The 25,357-nt window shown below is 36.1% G+C and overlaps 1 protein-coding gene across 2 annotated transcripts in view; it reads right to left on the minus strand.

Annotated features, from left to right (window-relative positions):
- The window catches only part of GLRA3 (glycine receptor, alpha 3), a 113,859-nt gene that overhangs the window by 73,484 nt on the left and 15,018 nt on the right, over window positions 1-25,357 (minus strand). For both annotated transcript variants that reach the window (XM_004682407.1, XM_004682406.1), the window contains exons 2-3: window positions 11,697-11,824; window positions 3,759-3,826 (exon numbers count right to left, since the gene is read on the minus strand). In XM_004682407.1, coding sequence (XP_004682464.1) covers window positions 3,759-3,826; window positions 11,697-11,824 — 196 coding nt within the window. The remainder of the gene's footprint in view (window positions 1-3,758; window positions 3,827-11,696; window positions 11,825-25,357) is intronic.

Genomic DNA, 25,357 nt, shown 5'->3' on the forward strand with positions numbered 1-25,357 from the left:
ATGTGCAAAATGATGTAAAAATAAACTTTTGTAATAATTAAAAAAATAAAAAAAAGAATGTATAACATTTTAAAGACATTTCATTAAGACTGTATAAACTGACACCATGAATTTTTACTGATAAAGCTGAGATTTCTCTAGATAATCTAAAGGTCCAATAATTCAAATAGCCTCTACCTGAGCGTGATGATTGTTGTAACTGGAATGTGAGTCTGTCATTTGTATCGGAAATTGAACAACTGTACAGACCAGCAATTTTTCATGAACCTGGCAGGTCTTCAGAGCCTCTCACCCAGTCCTGCCTTTCATCTCTGTAGATAAGCACCTGAAAACAGTTATACTTAAGCACCTTTTGGGGGGTTTTGTTTTATAAAAGTAAATTATTTCTGGCCACTGATGAAGAGCAATGAATGGTGCAGTGAGTAAATATTGACTGACAGTGCAGAGTAGAGAGATTCTGTTAACTCTAACATATGTGTAACAAGATGGAGAGACATCTGTTCTCTGAAGATAGGAAGAGCTAACATTTCCATTTTGTATCTCTGCTGTATATCAACACGCCCAAATGACTACATAAGTGTACAGAAAACAACAAAGAGAAAACAATTTACAAATGCTTTCTTCCTGCCATATAAATCTTGCCACAACTCATCACAGATTTGCATACTTAATTGCGAATTGAGAGGCATTTGATGTGGAGATCTTAAGTTTTGACTCTCAAAAATAATAATAATCATGAACAAATTTTGTCATCGCAAATTTAAAAGGTGGCACAGAGGTAAAGAGAGAAGAGGTTCTGCTGATGGTGTGGGGAAGGAAGGAAATTTCCCTTACTCCTCCACCCTCTTGAACTAGCCCAGGAATACAATTAACATCGGGCAGTTTAGTGTGAGAAGAAAGTAAACCTTTAATTGCATATGTCTGGGGAATCTGTGGATTCTGATTTCACTGAGGGAAATGAGGGTAGGAGTCCTGAGCTAAGGAATGGAATCAGGCTTGAGGCTTGAAGGGGAGAAGAGGGAACTGGATGACCAGTAGGTGATTCATGACGAAGATTCCAGATGACCTACAATTAGATGTTTGTCCTGCCATATAGGTAGGATTCTTTGATAGAAAGGTTGTTTCTGCTGAAAATGATAATTCAAGATTATGCCCCAACTTTCACTTTCCTACATTGTTAAAAACTGTTGATGACTACAACACAGAATAATTCAATTGTACTCAAGCCAGAAAGACTGGCACTACATGAAGTGAATTATACAAATAGACACTGTGAATAGATGAGTGTAGTAACTACAATGAAATTTGAAATTATTCTATTGGAATTATGCACACAAATATTTAAATAAAACAGTGTGGTACAAGTAAATACAAAATATATTCAAATTTGAATCAGTGGAACTTTAAAAACATGGTAAAAGAAACAGAACCTCTAGGAGAGACATTTTCTTAAGAATCAAGTAATAATCTCAAATGAGACAAAAATTGCATTTCTCTTGTCCTTAATGGTTTTTTTTTAAATCATGTTAATTATGATAATGTTGGCTTACAACATTGACTTTGTTTTAGGAGCTGTAGGTTACATACATATTCTATAAATATGCTTTCAGGCCACAGCCACCACCAAAGCTCTTACGTCTTATAATGGTCTCCATAAAGAACCAATCAGGGCTTCCTTGGTGGCCTAGGGGTTAAGTTTCAGTGCTGTCATTATGGCCTGAGTTTGATTCCTGGCCAGGGAGCTAACCCACATATGGCACAGCAGACCTGTCCTGTTTCACCAACTGCTCCCCACAGCAGAGATTTCAGTACATCCACCTGTTCTACTCCCCACATTATCTCTGTTGAATCCTCTCAAGCCATACCCTACTCTGTACCTCTGGCTTAAACTCCAGTTCTTCTACCAAGAAAGGGGAAAAAAAAAAAAAAACCCTCCCAAATGACAACTTGGAAAAAAAAGTATATGCATATTTCCTGGTTTCAGGATTGTGCAATAACAGATGAGAAAGTTGCCAGTGTTATAAAAGCAATTTGGGAAGTCAGTTTGGAAATTCAAAATAGAAATAAGCCAGCACAGATTCCTTCATCTTTAAATACGATTTGGAACAAGTAGATGCAAAGGTAGTCTATAACCTAGATTCTTACCAGAATCCAGAATATGTCAAATTCTGAAACAGGATTATGCACCAGAATCTCATCAGAACCACACTGTGCTTATAATACAAGCAAATTAAATGCATTTTCTCTGTCCACGCAAAGACACATATATCATGTTAACTTATGTGCTATAGTTAATATAATTATGTAGAATGCCCACATATGCGCGTCCATTTCTTTATGCACTGATGGTTTTATTGAATTATTCTAGGTTGATTTTGAATAGAATGACAGAGAGGCTAAGTGCCTGATGACTATGAACATGAGAATAAGAGCACTGAAATAAAACAGTCCCTTACTTGTCTCTTTCTGTGAAGATAGATCCTCTAAACACACACACACCACTTTACCACCATGTATTCTGCATATTTGATTATTTTATCTTTGAGATTCACTATGAACTGACTTTGAGACATGTAAAGTATGCATAATTCTTTACTTTCTTAATAATGGTTTTGGAAGCTAATAAATCATTAAGTATTTCATATCCTATTTCAGCTAAAATCAATTTTGAAAATTAATGCAAATTATACTTACTAAATTTAGGAATGGAATATAATTCTAGGTAATTTAGGAACTACCATATGTTGCTTCAATTAAAAAAAAAGTGTTTCCTGTTAGATAATTTTACAGATATTGAGTGTTTTGTGTGTCTACCTTTGCATTTTACTGCAGTTAATATGGACAGTAAAAGTTATAGATCAAAGAATAGATTCAACATGATTTTCATAGAAAGTTATGCCATTCCAAACAGAGTAAATTTGGTCTATGGTCATTTTTGCCTTTAAAAGCCTGATTATATAAAATGTTCTTAGTTACACAGCCATGAAGTCTCTGTTTAGTATGTTTAAGTTAAGGCATATACTACAATGTGCACACTGTTTAGAAAGTTTGAGTAAATGTGTTCATCTGCAAAAAAGTCATCAAATTGAACACTTCAGATAACGTTATAAATGCATATAAGTATACAAAATAATTAAACATGAAATTACTTACTCCTTTGCATATATTTGGCTATTAAAGAGCATTGAATAGAACTAATTTATTTAAATGACTTTTTTTAAGATTTGATTTATACATACAGAACTGCAGTACAGACCAGAAGTGCAGGGGCGGTGAGAGGCTTCACCAGAGACAGCATGGGGAGCAGAGCAGGCAGATAGATGAAGTACACTGCTGAGGGGAGCAGTGGGCGGGTCAGGAGAGGTCTGCCGTGCCATGTGGGTCACCTCCGGGGCGGGGATTGAACTTGCACTGTGGCGGCAGCTGCCAGCTTTGCTGTGCTGTGTCCTAACCCATTGTGCCACCACAGAGGGCCCGAATAAAACTAGTTTTAGTTTTAGTTTTACCTTGAGACTTAATATTTAATTACCAAAGTAAAAAAACTCAATCTTCTTTGCAGTAAAATTTACTCTATTATATCACCTCCAAGTGAAACATTACCTGCAATGTGTAGCAAGTTAATTACAGCTTTTATCTTTAAAACCTCATTCATTTTGATTTTAAATTAGATAACATTTGTGGAAAAACTACCATTAATGTTGTGTTGACAGTCAAGAAATTTCTTGACTGTGAACTTGTTACAAAGTACACATGCTTACCATGGTTGTCTCTGCAATGGAACCAAAACTGTTTATGAATATGTTGCACGTGACATTAACTGGCGGGCCTGAAAAAAAAAAAGATGGAAAAATAAGTGCATTTAGATATTGTTCAAAAATACTTTCAAATATTTCAATGCTCCTCCATATTCATTTTTAAAAAAAGAAAAGTATATTTGAACATCAACAGGCTTGGTGCTTATTACTGAAAGCAATTATACTATGGAGTAATCTGGATTGCAAATCAGAAACTGATGGTCTCCTTATGCTGACCATTATATCAGTCATTAACTTCTTCGGATCCTAGATTTTTTTTGATGCTGCTATTGTCATGGTAGTGAATGTCAGAGTCAGTAAGTCCAACTTCTAAGCCCCTTCAGGGAGTTTCTGTTGATTTTCCCTCACCCCCAGGTATTGGTCGTAATTTTCTCCTTTCCTTTTGCACATCACACAATTGATGTTGCATTGTTAGACACTTGAAGTAATATAAAATTGCAGATCTGGGTAGCAAATATTCCACTTACAACCTAAGGTTTACTGTTGTTGCTGGTGTTTCTTATTGTTGTTTGCTGCTAACTGACTTAACCTGGGCTAATGCTTTAGACATTACAAAGAATGAAAAGGAAGCCCTGATTTCTATACTTTTAGTCTCAGACCCATTTCAGAACAAGCCAGCAATCTCAGAGTAATCTTCCCACCTTAACTATTGGTATATAGGTTCAAAAATGTAGAACATGAAGCTTGGTGAAGATTTTAAATCTCCCATTGCCATTACAGACAGCACCTGTGTAGCAGCCCTTACCCAATCTGCTAGGTCTCTGCCAATGCAAAAGCTGTTACACCCATTTACACACTGTTATGGTTAGCCACAGAGCAAATAACTGCTATAGCATCCATATGGCAAACGGGGCTTTTAAATTGTCATTTCATTCAGCCATTGTTGCCATGAAAAGTAAATGGCAGTAATTGCAGATGTTTTCAGCACTATGTTCCTTTTAGATGTCCCATAAAGAAACAGAACATGGCTTTTCATTTCAGAGATGGGTGAAGGCAAAACAGCAAAGTACAATGCAACGTCTTGGAATGCTATTCTTGTGATGCATGTTGGGGAAAACTACCTGCCAGGCAGATCTAAAGCGAACAAACAACAGCTCACGTGATCACAAAAATGACTGTCAGGAATGCTTCATATAATATATTAAATTTACACCATTTTTAACTGAAAGATTAAATTTCAGCAAAATTCTGTCTTTTGATTTTATGATGAAATCCAATGTCTACAGTAGAATATATATGACATGCATTATATAAAGATGCCACTGGGAGGGATATTTTGTGAAGACAAAAAAAATGCTATCTCTAGATTTTAAAAAATTGTATCTGGAGGCAGAATGACTGATGTATGAATCCAAATTAGACATAAGGGTTGTCAAAAGCCCACTGAAGGCAGATGAGTGGCTGAATAAATGTAGTCTGTATAAAAAAGGGGTTACCACTCTGGCAAAAATAAAGATGAAATTCTGCCGTACTGTATGTTGTAATATTGCAATGTGCACATTATGCAATATTATTGCAATAAACCATTCTGCAACAACATAGATAATCCGGTCGGTATTAAGCATAGTGAAATAAGTCTAAAAGAGAAAGACAACTATCAAAATGATATCAGTCATGTGAATCAAAACATAGAGATTCCAAGGAAATGAATGAACTAGATAAAAGAAAGTTTCAGGCTATAATAAAAAAAAATAGATATAAATATAAAACGAACCCTTGATCCTGTTGAGAAGGCCCAAAGAATATGGTCAATGAAAAGAAGTAAATGTGGCAGTGACTGGAAGAACAGTATGGTGAAATAATATTATATTGGCTGGTGGGTGTACTTTTATTTGTTATTCAATTGCTTTTTGTCTGTTAAACTAACTTCTACTTTCAAATGATGCCTGGAAGCCTCCATTTCAAGACGGGGAATTGAACTTAATTTTCTTTCTCTCTGAGGCCATAAATATTTATTATCAAATAAAAATGAAATAAACCATCACATACATTCCAGAGAATGGGAGGAAAGTCAGAATTCACTTAATGACATAGAACAAGGAGAATGGCTGACAGATGAAACAGCAAAGTCTAAAATAAGTGCAAGTTAGGATGCGTGGAAAGAGAAACTAAAGTGTGAACAACAACCAAGGAACTTAATGTTTACAGTCACCCTTTACAGAAGGTGGGGTGTAACCAAGGTCCATCTAGAAAGCTCCCTGCTTCTCATCCATGTCCCAACAGAACAGAAGTGTCCTGGGTTAAGGCACAACAGGTTAAAGAACAGCTCTGTGAAGCGATCAACAGCTGCTACCACACAAGTTCGATCCCTGGCCAGGGAGGTGACCCACATGGTGCAACAGACCTCTCATGGCCTGCCTGCTGCTCCCCTCAGCAGAGTATTTCAGTAGATCTGCCTGTTTTGCTCCCCACTCTGTCTCTGGTGAGTCCTCTCACTGCCCCTGCACCTCTGGCCTGTACCCCAGTTCTGTGTGCATAAATAAATAAATCTTTAAGAACAAAAGAATTATTGAAGGAGTGGAAATAGCTTTAATTTATTATTATTATTATTATTATTTTAACTTTCTGCAAACATAGTTTATTAAGGTCATTGGAAATAATATAGCTCTGTTAATCAACACTGACTTTCTTATTTATTTATCCAGAACTGGGGTACAGGCCAGAGGTGCAAGGGGTGAGAAGATTCACCAGAGACAGAGTGAGGAGCAGAACAGGCAGATGTACTGAAACCCACTGCTGAGGGGAGTAGTGGGGAGACAGGAGAGGTCTTCTGTGCCATGTGTGTCAGCTCCCTGGCTGGGGATTGAATTTGTGCTGCAGTGACTGCTGATAGCTTGATAGTGCTGTGATTTAACTACCAGCAGGGAGGACCCAATGCTGACTTTATTAAAAAGGATCTTGGGGAAATCATCACCTCACCAAGCAACAGCCAGACCTACTGGCAGATCAAGATGATGATTCATATCATCAGGCAAATATGCAATACTCAGGTGCCTTAGAAATGCTAAGAACTGAGACCTCAAATCTGGTTAATATCTAAACGTTCTTTCTGTGTACAAGGTGTCATTCTAAGCATCTTCCAAGTGTGCTAAACTCACCTAAACTCTCTTATCCTCACAGCTCTATGAGGCAAATGTCTATCACTAATCCACTTTTGCAGATTCCAAAACTGAGGCGCGGGTAGATTAAGGTTTCACGTGGTAGTCAGTACAGGTTGCAAACCTGATCATTCTGAATTTCCCCTGTTATGTACTGTCTTGCCATCATGAGTTGTGCAATGTAACACTTATAACCGGCTACCACAGTCAGTGCAGATAAGGAAGCATGGAGGGTTGTAAAAGCACAAGAAAGAGGATTTAGCAAGGTCTTGGGAGTCAGAAAGAGTGAGCAGCTATTCAGAAAAGGCCACAGGGGATGAGGGGACAAGATCTTTCTAGGCAGAAAGGCTAGCACACAGGAATGCCTGAAATAATACACTAAGGAGGAGACTCTTTAATTGTTTCCCTCCCCACAGTTTAATTGAGGTATAATTCCGTTAACATTGTGTGAGCTTTTCAGCACACAATGGATTGATATGATACACTTACATACTGGAATATGATTGCTACCCAGCATTAGCTAACATCTCTGTCATCTCCTGTAATTACTCTCTTTTCCATGCTGACAAACATTTAAGATCAACTCAGTAACTTTCAAGTATAAAACAGAATATTAATGGTCATCAAAATGCCATGCATCAGATCCCTAAAATGTAGTCATATTCTATTTGCAAAAAGCATATTAAAATAGAGAAATAACTCTTGATCCCTGGGTGAAACAAGCTTCCTGACAGTACGTTAAAGCTAAAGCCAGCTGAAGTCTGGCATCTGAAGTCCCCAGATAAAAGCCTTTGTGATATTCTTCTGTCACCTAGACCAGTGGTCTGGCTGGCACACTGACAGACCGCAGAATTCCTTTGGAGGAAGAGAAACTACCTCCTTACACACACACACACACACACACACAAAGAGAAGCTATATCAGCACTCATGCATATTGATTCAATCCTTCCTCAGTTGAAGAGAATGTCTAACATAAGTAAGTCAACTAGTGCTCAAAAAAAATGAACAATATAAAAACATAATTGTTCCCACAGGTAGATGAGAGCAATCACTTGGCAGAATACAAGAATGGAGACATTAAATTCAGTTTGGTTAGTACAAAGGAATCTTACAATCAATAGGTAGAAAGTTAGTAGAAAGGGATCTAGAAAACAGTCAGGACTCATCAGACGTAACCAACTTTATTTTGGAGTGTCTCAGATTTATAGAGCTATGTGTGAGGGCTGTTGAGGTAAAGGATCACACTTAAAATATTTTGGGTCAATTTATGTTTTTACTAAGTTTAGTTACAGGGTTTTTACTATTGTCATAGAAGAAAAAGAGCTAAACATTCAAAGTAGCACCTTCCCTGCACACAGTAACAGCACCCGGATTTCATTCAAGGAGGTGGTAACCAGACTGAAACACCAGGGCAGAATTAAAATCATCCTAAAGAGAGGGGGAAGGAAAGAAAACTTGAAAACTAAAAGCAAAAGAAGAACAGGATATGAAGAAGGATTCAAGAGACTGCTGGTTAGAGGGACAACTGGATCTGTCTTAACTTGTCTGAAGTTCCAGGTCATTCGTGCCCAAGTTCATGCATGGACTGATGGCTCTGTGGTTGTTGTTCTGCCTCTTCCATTTCTCCTTTTTCAGAAACTGGAAGCATTTTCAAGGATTTCAAGTTCCAGGAAAAGAATGGTTTGTCTGCCTATGAAGTTTGTTTTTCAAAATGGAAGTGACTGTTTCTATACTTACTATGTCTCCATCCTAAGACAGAATATTCGAAATGATTATCTGTGCAAAAATCATTTCTAGTGAATGTTTAACAACTTTGGTGACATTCTTTTTAGCAGACGAAAGATAATTCTTATTAACAGACTGCTAGATTATCTATTGTTACTTTATAATAATTCAAGAAAGCATCAATTGACCAGGACAAAGATTAGATAGGACTTAAAGTTACTTTCATGCTCAAATATTCTAAAAGCACCGGGCCTTTCTTGGAGAAATCTGATTATCAAAAAGGTGTAAGATAAACTATCACTATTCTGGAGAGTCGGTTCATTTGTGGAAAAGAAAAATAATGGTAGTGTGTCAAGTGCCAAAATATTTTTATTTATCTATTAGTACAGAATTATGTCAGTATTTATTTTTACGAATAGCTACTATTTATATTTCACCCTTGCTAAAATAATATTTGTGGAAGAGATACCGTGTGCACATTCAATATCTACTTAAAGTAATTTAAGAGAATGGTGGAGTCCACTTAGGTGTGCTGCATTTTATTAACATCTTTAAAATGTTCAGTCCAAAACAGATCAGATTTTTAAAGTTCTTATTTTAGAAAAATGGCATACAATAAAAACACTGTCATAACTTGGTTATAGAAAAATGCTTATACTGAGAATTCTTTTAAGTCAGCAGTTTGCAATAGAACAAAATCAAACCTACCTTTCAGTGATGCTATTTTATGTTTAAAATAATACTGTGTACTATGGGTTACATACAGATAAAACCTTCTTTAATGTAGAAACTTTAATGTGAAAACTTTCACCAATTTGAAGCTAGTGTTCCAGAATTAAAATTCATAATCATGTATTTGATATTCATTAAAGAATTAGTATTAGTTCTTTAAATGCTGACAATTGAAAAATGAAAATGTTATAACATCGTTATTAAATTCTGAATTATGCTGGCTGCTAATAAGATTAAACATTTTTATTTATTTTTTATGAATTGATAGTAAGATCTTGTATTTGTTCCTTATAAAATTTATATATTATTCTTGGGAGTCAAACATACAAATTTCCCCCCAAAGACTTTTATATCTTGAAACACTTGTCTATTGACTGATTAGGATTCTAGGTAAATTATTTTCTAGATTTATTTTTTTTTATAGTATTTATCCATAAAAAAGAGACGACTACATCATTTAAGTTAGTGTCATATATTTTTACACCTAGAATTACCTTAAAAAACTAAAACTGGAAATGCCATACAAAGCAGAAATACTACTCTTGGGAATCTATCCAAAGAACAAGAAACCATCAACATGAAAATTTACAAGCTCTACTATATTGGAACACTACTTATTATAGGTCATTGAAGCAAACGGACAGACTATTGATGGAAGAGTGGATGAAGAAGGTGTGTTAGAGCCACACTGACTGTGACTCATTAATAAGAAAGGAGAACATGCCATTTATAGAGAAATGGGAGGATTTAGAGAGAATTATGTGTAATAAAACAATGACACAGATGAGACATTTCCATAGTGGGCACTTTGATAGAGTAAAATTTATAAAAACGGCCCTCCATGGTGGCCCAGCAGGTTAGGACACAGCACTGCAAGTGAGCTGCAGCCACCTCAGTGTGAGTTCGATCCCCGGCCCCGGAGGTGACCCACATGGCTTGGCAGACCTCTCCTGACCCGCTCAGTGCTGCTCCCTTCAGCAGTGTATTTTTGTTGATCTTCCCGTTCTGCTCCCCACTCTTGTTTCGGGTGAACCCTGTCATGGCCCCTGCACCTCAGGCTTGTACCCCAGTTCTGTATGCATAAATAAATAAATCTTTTTAAAAAATCATAAAAAAATTGGTGACTAATAAATGAATAAATAAATGAATAAGTAATAAAATGTGATTTCTGAGATTAACAAGGAGAGGGTGGGGGAAGAATTAAGGAATATGAAATTGTGAAAAACTAAGCAGGGATGTTTAAAAATATTTTGAAAAGGGACCAGAATGTCTGCTGGTAGAGAGAATAAATTAATGATAAATCAAGACAGTGCTGAATTGCTTAATTTGGAGAAGACAATGTTCTACTCTTGGAAAATAATAAGCAATAGAATTAAGTAAGAATAAATGATTCTTTTAACTGGCATCATCCTTTTTAGTCAAATGCAACATGAACTTGTTTTTCTAATATTTACTGCATAGGTTATTTTGAAAAGTCACACAATTGAGAAAAAAGTAAAAAAAAAATTACTTTGTTCCTTTATGGACGGGACAAAGTAAGAATTGATTTTTCTACATTTTTTAATAACTTTTTTATATTGAGGTAACACTAGAAATAAAGGATCATACCTCTTCAGATATCTGTCACTCCACTACCTCCCCAACCAAGGCAACGCTACCCAGTCCTGAGATGATGTGTTATCAGCTAGAGTTGAAGAATGTATATCTCTTTTAAAAAGAGTCAACACTTGTTCTGAAAATATCAGATACTTGAATTCCTTGTTGTAGGTCTTACACTCTTTCCTATCAATTCAGGTGAAACATTTGATAGGTCAGATAATTTCTTAAACATTTAGTGGTTTTTGGTTATCAAGACTCTTCTCCGGGACACAAAGTCAACAACAGTTTGAGTCTGAATGCAGAGAGTACTTCTGTGGAGGATTGAAATTATGGGAAGGCTTATTGGCAGCTATAAAGATGCTTCCATCAGTTAATGAGAATACATAGGTAAATTATATCCATATTAATATCACATAATATGTGTTATTCACACACACACACACAAACACACACATAATTTCCTTAAAGGAATCATGTTAAGTGATACAACTGTACAACTATAAAGAAGGCAAAAAACCTTCATTTATTCAAAGATGAAGACACATTATAACATGAAAACAAAGTTCTTCTTTCAAGACATGTCTTTGACGAATACAAAGATTACTGGACGACTTGGAAGATTACTGGAAATGAGCATTAGAATTTTGGGTGAAATCAATTTAAAAATATATTCTGTTTAGTCATACTGAAATCACATGTAATAGACAGTAGAAAGCAGAAGTTACCTTTAAAATTGGGTCTGATTCTTGCATCATAACCTGATGTCCTCCCCATCAGTTTATCCAGAAAGTCAGAAGGTGACATGGGAGCACTTCGAGATCTTGCACTATCTGTTTCCTTAGTTGCAACCAAACTACAAACAGAAAAAAAAAAAAATTTACAAAAAAAGGTCTTGTCACCTATACATACGAAATAAAAAAACTAAACAAAATACCTTTGAAAACAAAAAAGGAGGACAAATCCTGGATGACCTCACACAAGTGGGACAGACAAGCAAAACTATGGAACAGATGAAACTAAACCAAGACAAACACTGGGAATCGGACAGCAGAATTGAAGCCGTCAAGATGGAACGGGAGGTCGCCATGATGGACTGGGTGGGTGGAGCGCAAAGTGGGAGGGGCCCCTGACGCTGATGGCTGCCCAGGTGGGTTGATGCACGGTTCAGGATGTGATCCTGGACCGCTACATCGTGTACTGCGCAGTAAATCAATGTCACATTAGTAAAAGCCTAGCACAAATGAAATGTTTTGTAGGCTGTATGGTTTATAAGATCCTAATATCAGTTTGGTATTTATACACAGTCAATATTTATAAATGTTCATATGAACTCAACCTAAACGTGCAATGAGCCGTTATTTTGTGTTGACTTTGGAAAAAAAGCTTCTTCCAAACGATTAAGCTTTCAGATTTTGTATTTTCTCCAACTTTATTCCTGATTGCATTTTTTTTTAGTTAAAACTATCCTTAGTGTTCCAGGCACAAGAAAATATAAAGGTCCAACTACGAAATATAAATATCATTGCCTTTAATGAAGAAAAAAAAAATCACCTTTCTGCTTTTGTGAATTTTTCCTAACAATAATAAAATTTCTGTCTGGTATATTATAAAAACAACAATAATGTTCTTTTCTTAAATTGGAGTGCTTCCCATATAAGTAACATACTGTTAAAAATTCATCCTGCTTCGACTTTATTATTGATCGACAGTACATTTTGTTCAGATCTAAAATTTGTGCATCAAAATTGAGAAATTACCATAAATGTCATCTGTGCACCTGGATAGTGTATAATGAGAACCTGTTTCTGGGAAAAGTAGAAGGGCATTGTATTTTTTTTATTCAAATATTTTTCTTTAATGCAGCTGTTCATCTTAGAAGCCTGTGAGTGTAACTGTACCCCCCTGGGTTGGTCCACAGAAGGCCTGAGCCTGCTTACTAAGATCAAATGACTTTTTCCATCCACAGAGTTTTGCTCAGGAAAATGACGCAGTCCTTCTGAGTGTGTGTGGTGCTTGGACCTGAAGTATTCAAGCTGGTGTTACTTCCTAGACACTGTCAATCAGCACATCCTCCCAGCTCTGTCACTTGACTCGGAGCTTTTTGAAGGCTGAATCTTTGTGGTCACCTGATTTCAGAAGGATCAGGTTACTGAATTCCTCCTCAAATTTTTATAGGAAGTGAAAATGACCTTAGAGTTATCACCCTAGAGTTGTCCATCACACACATAGGCACAGTGACTCATGAGCACAGTCTTAAATTCATTATCAAGGATAACATGAGAATGATCATTTTGAAAGCATAGTGTCACAACTACCATCATTCGTAACTTATCTCCTATTCTAGAGTTCTTTCTAGCTCTGGGATCTAAGTTACTTTTCTCACTCCTTTGTGTGTGTGTGCATTCTCCATAAACAGAAACGGCTCCACTCTCTGTGGCTTCCACATTACTTACATCCATTGATCTGTGATTATTACTGAGCAGTTGAACTCCCTGCTATTGCAATCTCTGGAAAGTTTGTTCTAATGTATCAATAAGAAGAAATAAACCACTACCTCTTCAAATAAATCCTTTCACATCTGAGTTTAAGTAACTTTTACCTTTTTTTCTTAAGCAATATTTGTTTATTTTCCATAGTCCAAGAATATAGAATAGAAAGTCATTATAGATGCTCTAATAGCTACCCACTGCTGCTTTCAAACCACTCTCTTATCTCCCTTTAAAAAATCATTTGAGCTATGAGAAAATAAATTACATCTTCCTATCAACAAGTATACCAATTTACTGAATTTAAGCCAATAACACCCTGTCCCTCACCTTTTAAAAAATATCAGATATCTATGCTCAATGGAGAATCCCTCTCATTTTGCACTGCATCAAGGAGATTATCAGATCTTATCCTGGTTAGCCCAACTCACATTATGTGCCAGGAAAGCAGAGAGTAGAGTGATGTGTCCTTCACGAGGGCAAGCCATCTGTCAACAGAAGATGGAAGGGGAAGGAAGAGCTTTCCCCCAAACCCCCTGTGTGGAGAATGGTCCTGCTTATACCTTGTTTTGAACCCAATGAGTTGGTTTCAGACTTCTGACCTCCAGAACTGTGAAAGAATAAATTTCTGTTGCCTTAAACTACCTGATTTGTGGCAATTTGTTATGGTAGCCCTAAGAAATAAATACAGCCATTTTTCATATTGGTTACTCTACTTTTCAAGCCCAGAATTATTATACTATAGCTATAGCTATATACATACATACATACATATATATATATATATATATATATAATTGATACATTTCAGTTGCATTTTTGTATTTACTGAGATATTAATGTCATTATTTTTACTTCTTTGGGCATGTAGCTCTTTGGATATATTGGATATAACTTGTTTAAAATCTTTGTCTAGTAATTCCAATGTCTTTGCTTCCTGGAGGATTTTTTATTGATATTTTTGTTTCTTTGAATGTCTCATTACTTCTACTGAAAACTGGACATTTTGAATAACAGAATGTGACCACTTTATAAATTGCACTCTCCTTTTTCTCCCTAGGTGTTTTTTGCATGATTTTGTAAAATCTGTTTATTATTATTATTATTATTATTATTATTATTATTATGGGAATAAATAACTGTTTAATTAATTTAGACATCAGCTGGTACTCTCACAGGTATTATCTTAAATTCCTGAAACCAACAAATCTTGCAGCTCGATCTGGAGTTCTGTGTTCATGAAGTCATGCCTTCAACATCGAGTTAGGGCATCAGCTGGTAAATTTGCCTACGCCTTGACTCCTCTTTGCACAGGTCCTCAACATCAGCTAGACTTGAGGACTACAGGTCTTCTCAGGCCTTTCCAAATCATGTACACCGTGTGGGTGTATCAACTTTCTAGAACTGCCTTGATCAACGGCTAGTAACTGAAATTACTTTTCTCATAATCCTGAAGGTTAGAGGTTTAAGATCAAGTCATTGCAAGATTAGTTTCTTCTGATGAGCTCCCTCCTTGTGTTGTAAATTTCCATCTTCCCTCTGTTCTTCACAGGGTCCTTCCTCCCTCTGTGTCTGTATGCCAGCCCCCTTGTTAAAAGGACACGATCAGTATAGGGTCCACCCAGGTGACCTGCAATTACCTGAATTATTTCTCTTTTAAGTCGCCTCCTGAGATATTGGAATTTAGGGCTTCAGCGTGAGAATTGTGGGAGGATGCAATTCACTCCCTAACATGGGAGTGCTTACTGCCTTGTGTATATGTGTGGACTTCTAGCTGCCTAGAGATATGAGTGTCTTTTCTGACCTCCTGGAACTTCACTGTTTTTCTTTTTCTTTTCTTTTTTTTTTTTGTTTGTTTGTTTGGTCTGTTGTTTATTCCCACTGTCACCTACTGCCTCAGGCATCTGTGAAGAATTACCTCTAAATATATTTGACAAATACCTTCAGGGAAAAGGTTTTTCACATAGGGTTAACTGCCACTTAGGTTAAATAAAAGCAATCTTGTATTTGGAGACTTCCAGAGAATCTCCAGGCAGATCAAATAGATCTCTCAGGAAAGGGTTTTCCAGGAGCTCAAATTCCACTGTTTGCTGCAGTAGCTGCTTGGCTGCTGTTTACTGTGGCTATCAGCTGCTGGCATTTTTTTTTTTTTTTGGCTGACTTTTAACGTGATTGTGCAGCAAGCCAGAAAGCAGAAAGTCATAAAAACACAAATCAGATGTTTTATTTGAATAAATTACCTCACGGATTACCACAAGAAAATGATTAATTGCCAGGATTCTGTGTAAAGCTGGTTCTCATGTTTTTGACAGCTTTGAGAAGAAATTATGAAGGTTTGTACTCCACTAAGTTTGCTGATATTGCCCCAGTGGGGATGTCTCCCAGGCTACTTTTCAGATGTGTTTTATCACTGTGTGTCCTCCCAATGCATGCATCACTTCCCATAGGAAGATTCTGTAGGATTCATTTTTTTTTTTTCATAATGAAGGTAAAACTTTTCTTTGAAAACAAAGGATTCAACTTTGCCTTTTGGGTCTTCCCATATGAATAGTCAGAAACTATGACTAACACCAGCAGCTTCAATAAATATTCTATTGATGATGGTGTTCTTGTGTTAGCAATAAAGCAATAGTTTTATTATGTAACTATCATCTATCAATCATCTATCTATTGAATCATCTTATTTATAAGAGCCCTCTCTCTCTCTGCTGGCCCCACATTCTCTTATCTATAGAGAAAGGGAAAAGGGGAGAAGGTGTTAAATATCAACATGAGGAAGTGTTCATTGAGCATTTTGAAAATTTGGTTAAATATTTTTTAAGCTATATTTTGCAGGTATGTTCAGATATACTTATAATTTTAATGAAATAAAATTAGTTTTATTTCTTTAAATAAATAGATGCTAAATTTTAATGTTAACAATTACTTGCATTAATTCATATAACACCACTTTCCAAATAGTTTTATTGCCCTATTTTTTTTCAAATGTTACATTCTATAAACAATATTGAAATTGAATTAAAGTCACATGTTTCCTCTCATACAAAGTAATCTTCTTGAACAGGCTATTGTAACAGTTTGATATTTGAGCTAGCATGAGGGAAGTGTTGAGTATTTCTGGGAGTGTGAACAGAGTCATCCTCCAGAAACAAGCTATCTCTCAAGCAGTGGTCAGTTCTGCTGTGCTAATGACGTGTGTCACTTGCATTTTCTGCATTAAGTCACCATGTTGGTAAAGGACATGAGGAACACCCAGGGACAGACATGGGCACCCATGGAAAGACAACATAGAGAATCTACACAAGAGACAATTTTCTGTAGCAAATGTCATGTTGACTACTAACGGATATTTGTACACTTGACTTTTAAATATCATGAAGATTCCATGTTCTCCCTACTTCTTTCTTCTATTTATGCACAGACTTGAATGGAAGCAACATGATTCATTACCATCTCTCCAGGTCATCCGGGCCTGTGCCAGAAAACACACACACACACATACCCTACGTGTGTGATTGCAAATTCCAGGTTGATGGTTTCAAACCCTCATGCAAAAAACACTGCCTGCTCACAGAATCTCCAGTGTTCCTTTTGATTAAGCAAATAACAGAAACAAGATTTTTTATTATTTCAGTAACATAGAATTCCTGATCTTTTCTAAGATTTTATACTTCATATTTTTTACAATCTTGGTTGTAAAAATACAACCCTATTTCAAAAAATAGGATTGGGCCACCACACTAATCATGCCTTTCAAAATTCATTCTGACTTTAGTTCTTCTAAACAGTCATTTGAAATATGCTTTTATTTCCAAAATAGTTATTTCCACCATATATACAGATTATAACACTGATTCACTAGTGCTAAGGATATATAAAAATGTATTTTATAGTGTTCAAGAATCTTACAAGTAGAAGTTCATTCATCGACTAATCTAAAGCTATTATTGCCTTCCAAAGAGTCTGGCACCCTGCCTGGTTTCAAAAAGAAATGTAAAATCTGTTCTCAAGTTCTAACTACACTCTCAGTGTTCAATCTTTTAAATGAGCAACCTGCTACGGAAATAATTTCTACTAAAGACATATATTTTCACCGTTTCTTCAGTTAGTAAATGAATAAGCTGAAGGAAGGAAGGAAAACACAACACCTCTTGCCACTACCAAGGATTAGGAGAGATGATAATAACCCCAGTCAAAGATTCACAAGAATGAGACTCCTCATCTTACACCAGGAAATCTGGTAAGAAAAAAAAAAGGAATTTCTCTAAGAAATGCTATATAGATGTTTATAGTAAAGTGTTATATTACATTTAATACTGAAAATCAAAAGCACATTTTACTATATGTTTAACTTATGGTTATTTTCATGTGGCACTTAAAGTTTCATAAACTCATTAACAGTATTTGATCAATAAATTAAGAAGAATATGTGACAGAAATATGACAGGAATCAACTGAGGCTAGAAAAGAGAGGAGTTATTTTTAAAAAAGAATAAATAAATATGTCTTAAACTAAGATTTTACTAAGAAAATTAGAGTGCATTTTTATTTTGCAAAAATATCCTTCCTCATGCCAAAATGCACTTAAATGTCCTTTAAAAATTGAATACTGTATTTTAAGTACTCATATAATTTACTAGGTACAAAGCATTGTTCTAAGAAGAGTAAAGTACATGGAATACAAGTTGGAGTCTTTAAAACTTTCAGTTCAGAAAATCACTTGAATTATTCTCATATCTGTCTGGGGTTTGCAGAGCCTTTGAGAAATATAGACTAGGGACTGGGAATTGAGAATATTGTGAAGAAAATTATTAACTAGCTCCAATTTTCCTACCTGTATGAGAAAAGTCTTCATGTTTTACAACAGTTTCTGCACTAAATGCAAAATGATGCTTATTAAAAATGAGAAAATTCTGAGCATAGAAATATTTTAATTTTCATTATTAATTATTTTTCCTTCAGTGAGACAGGAGTCAGCTAATTGCGTATGGACAATTTCTTTTTTCTAAAGATACATTATACTGAAAAGATGCTATTTTTGGCAAAACTCTGTTGAGTGAGTGATTGAAAAGTCATGTCTAGTCTCTCCCTGACTTTCCTGAAGTGGTGGAGGTTGTGCAGACAAGTCTTCCTGTTATCTACAACTCTTGCTTGGGATATTTCTCCTGTGCCTGTAGTAAGTAACATCTCAGACTGAAACACCTTGTGAACATGAGCAAACTTTCCTCCCAGCTTGGCAGGCATTTAAAAGTTCCACAGTAATAGATAGAGTATGAAGCGCCTTATGACCAGCCTAGCCTATTCCTCTAACTTTTACATAGTCAAAATCTACATTACTCAAACCTTTTCTAAGTTGTTAAATCTTAAGGTTGGAGAAAGCAGTGGGGAAAACTTTAAGATAAATTGAGAATGGATTGTAGATAAGAAATTTTGCTGTATATCAAATCTATACATTTTTTTTGCTTAACCCTTGTAGATACTTTCAACAGAACTATCCTGTGTATGTTACATTGAGGTTAGCAAATTACTTGTGATCAGTATATATATAAATATATAAATATATAAATATATAAATATAAAGTTTTTGAAAACCTCTGTCCCTTAGCTTGTCTTGTCCATGCTTATCAAGTACCAACTTCATAACTTTTCTGAGAAATTGTATGTGGGTTTGTATACATTTTCATCTACTAACATTTTTCATTTCATGTAAATGTTGTAGTCATCCTTCTTATAAGATACGCTACTTGAAAGTTCAGACTGATTTTAGAGAGACGAACACAAACTTATTCACCCAGGTATTGAAATGAAACATCAAAATGTATCCAATAGATAAATCCCTTCCTCTTCTCCCCCACCCCCTTCCTCTTTAATGAAACAAGAAAATTTAAAAAAAATCATTTTTGTAGGGCAGAAATGACCTCTAAAAAGAGATTTTTATGGTAAATTTTTTTTAAAGATTTATTTATTCGTATAGAATTGGGGTACAGGCCAGAGATGCAGATGGTGAGAGGATTCACCAGAGACAGAGTGGGGAGCAGAACAGGCAGATCGACGAAGTACACTGCTGAGGGGAGCAGCGGGCGGGTCAGGAGAGGTCTGCCACGCCATGTGGTCACCTCCGGGGCAGGCGGGAATCGAACTCATGCAGAAGTGGCTTTAGCTTCTCAGTGCTGTGCTTTAACCCGCTGCACCACCAGGGAAGGCCTTTATGGTAAATTTTAATGTAATTATCACCACCTCCTTATCCCTACCAAATGTACCTTAAAATTGAGAGGAAATATGAAAGTTGTAGCTGGAGAACACAATGAAAGTTTGAGACAAGTGTTGGGCCACAAACCTCATCTGTTTCTGAGTTGATGCTTCCAGAAGGAAGTGTAGCCTGGGGGGAACTGTTGGTGCCCAGACTCCAGGGAAAGTTTGAGGTGTGATGGAGAAATGCAGTTTACTGTCTTCCCTCATTCCACCAACCAATTCTGCTGGTTGCAAGGCTACAGGAAGTCATGAGGCATGTTTTCACAGCTGTTATTACTTGGAACTTTCTGAATTGTAGGAAGACAAGGAATGGGTTACTTTCAGGCCCAGTTTGAAAATGAAACACAAAATAGGAGCCATCAGAATTTTTCTGATTTCTTTATGTTTTTTGTTTTTCCTTGTAAGAACGAAGGAGAAACTGGGACATCACGCTTCACACTAAAGCAAATTGCTTTCGAAAAAGAAATATTGTTTGCTATGAAGACTAGCAGTGAAACTGACTTTATGTTGATTTTTTCACATTAATTATTTCAAAAGGAGGACAATGCAGAAGAATCTAAAAGGACTAGTCTAGAATACCTCTACACACTCAGAAATAAAACTAAAAATTCAGAGATCCTGAAATCTGATTCTGGCCACTGTAGCAACGTGCCTATAAAATATGGCTATCATTTTAAAGGGATCTCAATTCTACCGGCATTTTGATGAGTCATAGGTTATTTTAACTTACCTGACTAAAGAGATAATAGCTGCCTGTTGAACAAGGATAAATAATCTTGTCATTTAATTCCCGGGACAATTTTGCTAGTTAGATATCACCATGTATTACTAGAAGAGCTAAGATATAGAGAGGTTTTTCTGCCAGGGTATTCAGATAGAAAAATTTCCAATATTTTAAATCAGATTAAATTTTCTACTGAAAACAGCTAAATAAGATTAAAAACATTCTTTGCATTGGATTGTTTAAAACACAGTAAAAAAATGCACCATGATCCATGGGTGATAATAAGTTCCACAGTAGTAGCTGAGTGGTTAACATTCTGGGGAACAAGGTTAGAGAGTTTTATGGATTTAGGAAACAAAAATCATATTCCAGGATTCATGAATAGAGGGCATTGCTTTAAGAGGTGAAGAATTAGAAATTTTGAGTAAGAATAAAACATACATGTAGATGACTTAGTAAATCTTAGCGTCATCTCAGGTTCTGAAACTGTAATAAAATAATCACAGACCGTTAACAACCTACCTCTCTATAAAGTGCAAGCACAAATCAAACTCCAGATATTCCCACACAAACTTGTTCTCTGTGCTTTCCACGCTTGGTTAATGCTAACTCCATTTTTGCGGTTCTCAATGTGGAAATATTGGCTAACTCTTGATTCTTCATTTAAAATTCATATCTATCTGGTTGATCCTTCTTTGTCATTTTATTCATAACCCAACCACATCGGACCTTATGTCTTCAGCACCTCTGATACAGCCATTCACTAACCACCAATCTTTGTTTGGAATACACACGGGAGTACTATTTACATAATTAATTTCCACTTAACTATTTGATCCTGGTTTAAGCATCATTTCCTAAGGAAGTTTTAGCTATGCTCTGATTTTATCAAATCCTGCTAAAATACTTGTAAATATCTGTCATTAGTAACATTTGTTGTAATTCTCATTTTTTAAAATAGTTTATCAATCAATATATACCTCCAACTTTGTAAGATCTCTAAGCAAAAAAAAAAAAAAAAAGATGTTTGTTTTAATAGCCTCGGAGGTAATCCATAACTACCCATAACTACTAACTGAACAAATATTTTGAAATGAACTAATTATAATGATGGAGAGGTGACACACAGACTCCAACTCTCTCTGTCTAACCATAAGCCTGCTTAGAGTGACACCAGAGAAATTCCAGTCTTTCCTTCTTCTTTCCTCTAATTAACAATTATACTAATATATAATCAGAGAAGGTCATAGAACTAGTATTTCAAAATAAGTAAAAATCACGTTATAGAAATTTAAAAGAGAAACAAATCAGCAAAGGTAAATATTTGAAAAATCATCATTTCATGGTGAGACTGAAGGGTTATAAACCGAAATGTATGGGTGCCTGTCTAGCCAGGCCTGATGTTGCAGGTTTGGCTGCGTTCAGGATTTACATAAATTAGTGCTTATTAGTGAGTTGTTGTTAGCTGTCAGTGACTAATTACACACTGTGGTTGTAGATGAAGAACTTATATGTTGAAGAGAACTCCACTTAATAGTAAAACTAGATGACAAAGGATTAGATAGTATAGCTACTTGATGTTCCTCAATTCCTAATCTTAAAAAAAAATTGTTTTAGTACATTTATTTTTATATAAAATCATCCATTTTTGCTAACCAGTTTCAAAATGCTGGGCTTGACATTCATAGCACTTGTTATGACTTCTAAAAGAAATTCTATTATAACCTCTATAAAAATAATCTATTTTCATGGGTACATGTTTACTTCTTTACAGTTTTAGCATCAGCTTATTTCAAATAAAAGGCCATAACACAGCTAATTAACTCACTGATTTGTAGCTTCTTAATGACTTATTTATTTTAAAGACTAAGAGTTTCAGAAACATTGAAAATTAATTAGACTAGACTTGAGTTTCTATTTTGTGTTAGATGCACAAGATAATTACACAGAAGTCATCTTGGTATAGTGGTTGAGGCCCCAGATGGAAGCCAGGAGGCTTACGTTTTGTTGCAGTTTTGACAGTCAGTAGTTGTTTGGCCTTGGGCAAGCCAAACATTCTTTTACCACACAAAATGGAGTCTTAAAACGGCACATGTTTTTCTGAGATAAATTTAGTAAAACAAATAAGGCTGTCTACATTTGTCCTTAGGAAAATGCCTACTTGCTCTGCCAATGTTTAAGTTTTGCATTTAATCCATAACTCTTTTTGTAAGGGGCAAATTAAATGGTAATAAAAAAGAAACTTTTTTGTGAATATTTATGTCAAAGTGTCCTGGATGGTTAACAGTAATATCTCAGGAAACCTAAGCAGAAAAAATATAGACAAGCCTTAGGACAGATTAAGCATTGGTAAAGATAAACAATCTGACTGACTATTCCCAGACCATGGATTCAGCTTGTGATTGAAGCTACATTAGTAAGGGTGTTTCCAAATCATATTGAAAATATATATATGTGTCAGTCTTAACTGACACATTTTTTCACTCTTGTTTCATAAATAGCTTCTTTTCCAGGACACACAATCTTTCAGACTTAACTACTTATTGACTATATAAGGCAATTTGGGGTTATAGAATCTTCTATTCAATAATTTGCTTTCAGTTTTGGTATTCTAGTAAGATTTCAATAATTCTAAAGAAGTCTTTTAGTTTTTGTAAACTTAGTGGAAATTTGTAGGAGGGGTTATTCAAATAGTAGTCCAGAAATTCAGGCAGGAAAAGACTAAATGGACAGATACAAACGAAAATATCTTAGCACCTATGGTGCTGAGTACAAGAGACTAATAGAATGTTAGTATGACCAGAATAGAGAATAAATTAAGACTTAAAAACAAAGGAAGCAGGCCCTCCCTGGTGGCGTAGTGGGTTAAAGCACAGCACTAAGAAGCTAAAGCTACTTGCGCATGAGTTCGATTCCCGCCTGCCCCAGAGGAGATCCACATGGCGTGGCAGACCTCTCCTGACCCGCCCGCTGCTTGCCTCAACAGTGTACTTAGTCGATCTGCCTGTTCTGCTCCCCACTCTGTCTCTGGTGTATCCTCTCACCCTCTACACCTCTGGCTTGCACCCCAGTTCTATATGAATAAATAAATTAATCTTTAAAAAAAAAGAAGCTAAAGCCACTTTAGCATAAGTCCAATCCCTGCCCCGGAGGTGACCCACATGGCTTGGTAGACCTCTCCTGACCTGCCCACTGCTCCCCTCAGCAGTGTACTTAGTTGATCTGCCTGTTCTACTCCCCTCTCTGGTAAATTCTCTCACTGCCCCTGCCTCTGGGGCTTGTACCCCAGTTCTGTATGCACAAATAAATAAATTTTTAAAAGACAAACAAAGGAGGCAGTATCAGCTACCTCCATACCATACGTGATAGATCTTATCTTGACATTTGTCTTCATAACCACCTGAAAACCATTCTCCTAGTCAAGAAAAAAACTAAGGATAGTTTGGCTAATTTTTATAGCAGTGAGGTTGGAGAAGAATAGAACAATCCAAGAGATAAATACCTAATAAAATCCACAAAAATATGTCTAGCTATGGATATGAACAAGAGGAACATCTCAAGCATAATTCTTGTAGCTGTACATATTTTGACACTCAGCCCTTCAATGTTGGAGTTTAATTTATATGCTCATGAATGCTGGCTATGCAAAGTGACGTTGATGGTGTGTGAAGCCTGTAGTTAGATCATAAAACCCATCAGCATTTCCACTCAGCTCACTTTTGGATTTTTCCCTCTTCCCCCAACTCACTCAGATGAGAAACCAAGGATTTCTACCAGTATTTCACCAGCGAGGTCACTAGTGGCCTAGGGGTTAAGTTTTAGTGCTAGGACCATGACAGCCCACCCAGAAAAAACAGCCTGAGTTCAATCCCCATCCTGGGAGGTGACCCATGTGATACAGAAGACCTCTCATTTCTCCCCAGTGCTCCCCTCAGCAATGGATTTCAATAGATCTGCTTGTTCTGCTCCCCACGCTGTCTCTGTGAATCCTCTCACACTCCTTGGTTCTTTTATGCAAATTTTTTAAATTAAAAATTAAGAGGGAAAAAAGACTTTATCAACTTATCAGTCATGTGACTGACTCAACTTGATGTCAGTCTCTGTTCCCCTTGAGCCTTTATATGTTTCAAGCATGACTGACATCTTGATAGTAGCCTCATGAAAATCATGTAAAACACATGCTTAAGCCAGTCCTGAAGTTTGATCCAAAGAGTCTTTGAGGCAAATAAATGTTTAGTGTTGTTTTAAACCACACACACAATAGAATACTACTCAGCTATAAAAAAGATGAAATATTGTCATTTAAAACAACATAGATGGAACTGAAGATTATGCCAAGTGAAATAAATCAGAGGAAAAAGAAAAATACGTTATGATTTCACTCACAGGTAGAAGATAAAGCAAAACAAAAGAACAGACAAAACTAAATTGAAACAAACCCTAGAAAGTTGACTAGGAAACTGATACACCTGGAGAAGGGTTGGGGCAGTGGCCAGTGGATTATGGTAGAGGATAACAAATGCTTTGTGGTAGGTATGATGTAGAAACATATCTAAAGGTTTATCAATGTCTACCCCTAAAACATGTATTATAAAGCAGCATTGCTGCAATAAAATAATTTATGAAATCGGGCCCTCCCTGGTGGTGCAGCGGGTTAAAGCACAGCACTAAGAAGCTAAAGCCATTTCAGCATGAGTTCGATCCTTGCCCCCCGAGATGACCACATGGCGTGGCAGGTCTCTCCTGACCTGCTCACTTAGTTGTTCTTCCTGTGCTCCTCCCAACTCTGTCTCTGGTGAAGCCTTTCACTGCCCCTGCACTTCTGGCCTGTCCCCAGTTCTGTATGCATAAATAAATAAATCTTTAAAAAATATAATTTAGGCCCTCCCTGGTGGCGCAGTGGGTTAAAGCACTGCACTAAGAA

The sequence above is a fragment of the Condylura cristata genome, unplaced genomic scaffold, assembly GCF_000260355.1.
Source record: "Condylura cristata isolate star-nosed mole 26May11 unplaced genomic scaffold, ConCri1.0 scaffold00014, whole genome shotgun sequence".
NCBI lineage: Eukaryota > Metazoa > Chordata > Mammalia > Eulipotyphla > Talpidae > Condylura > Condylura cristata.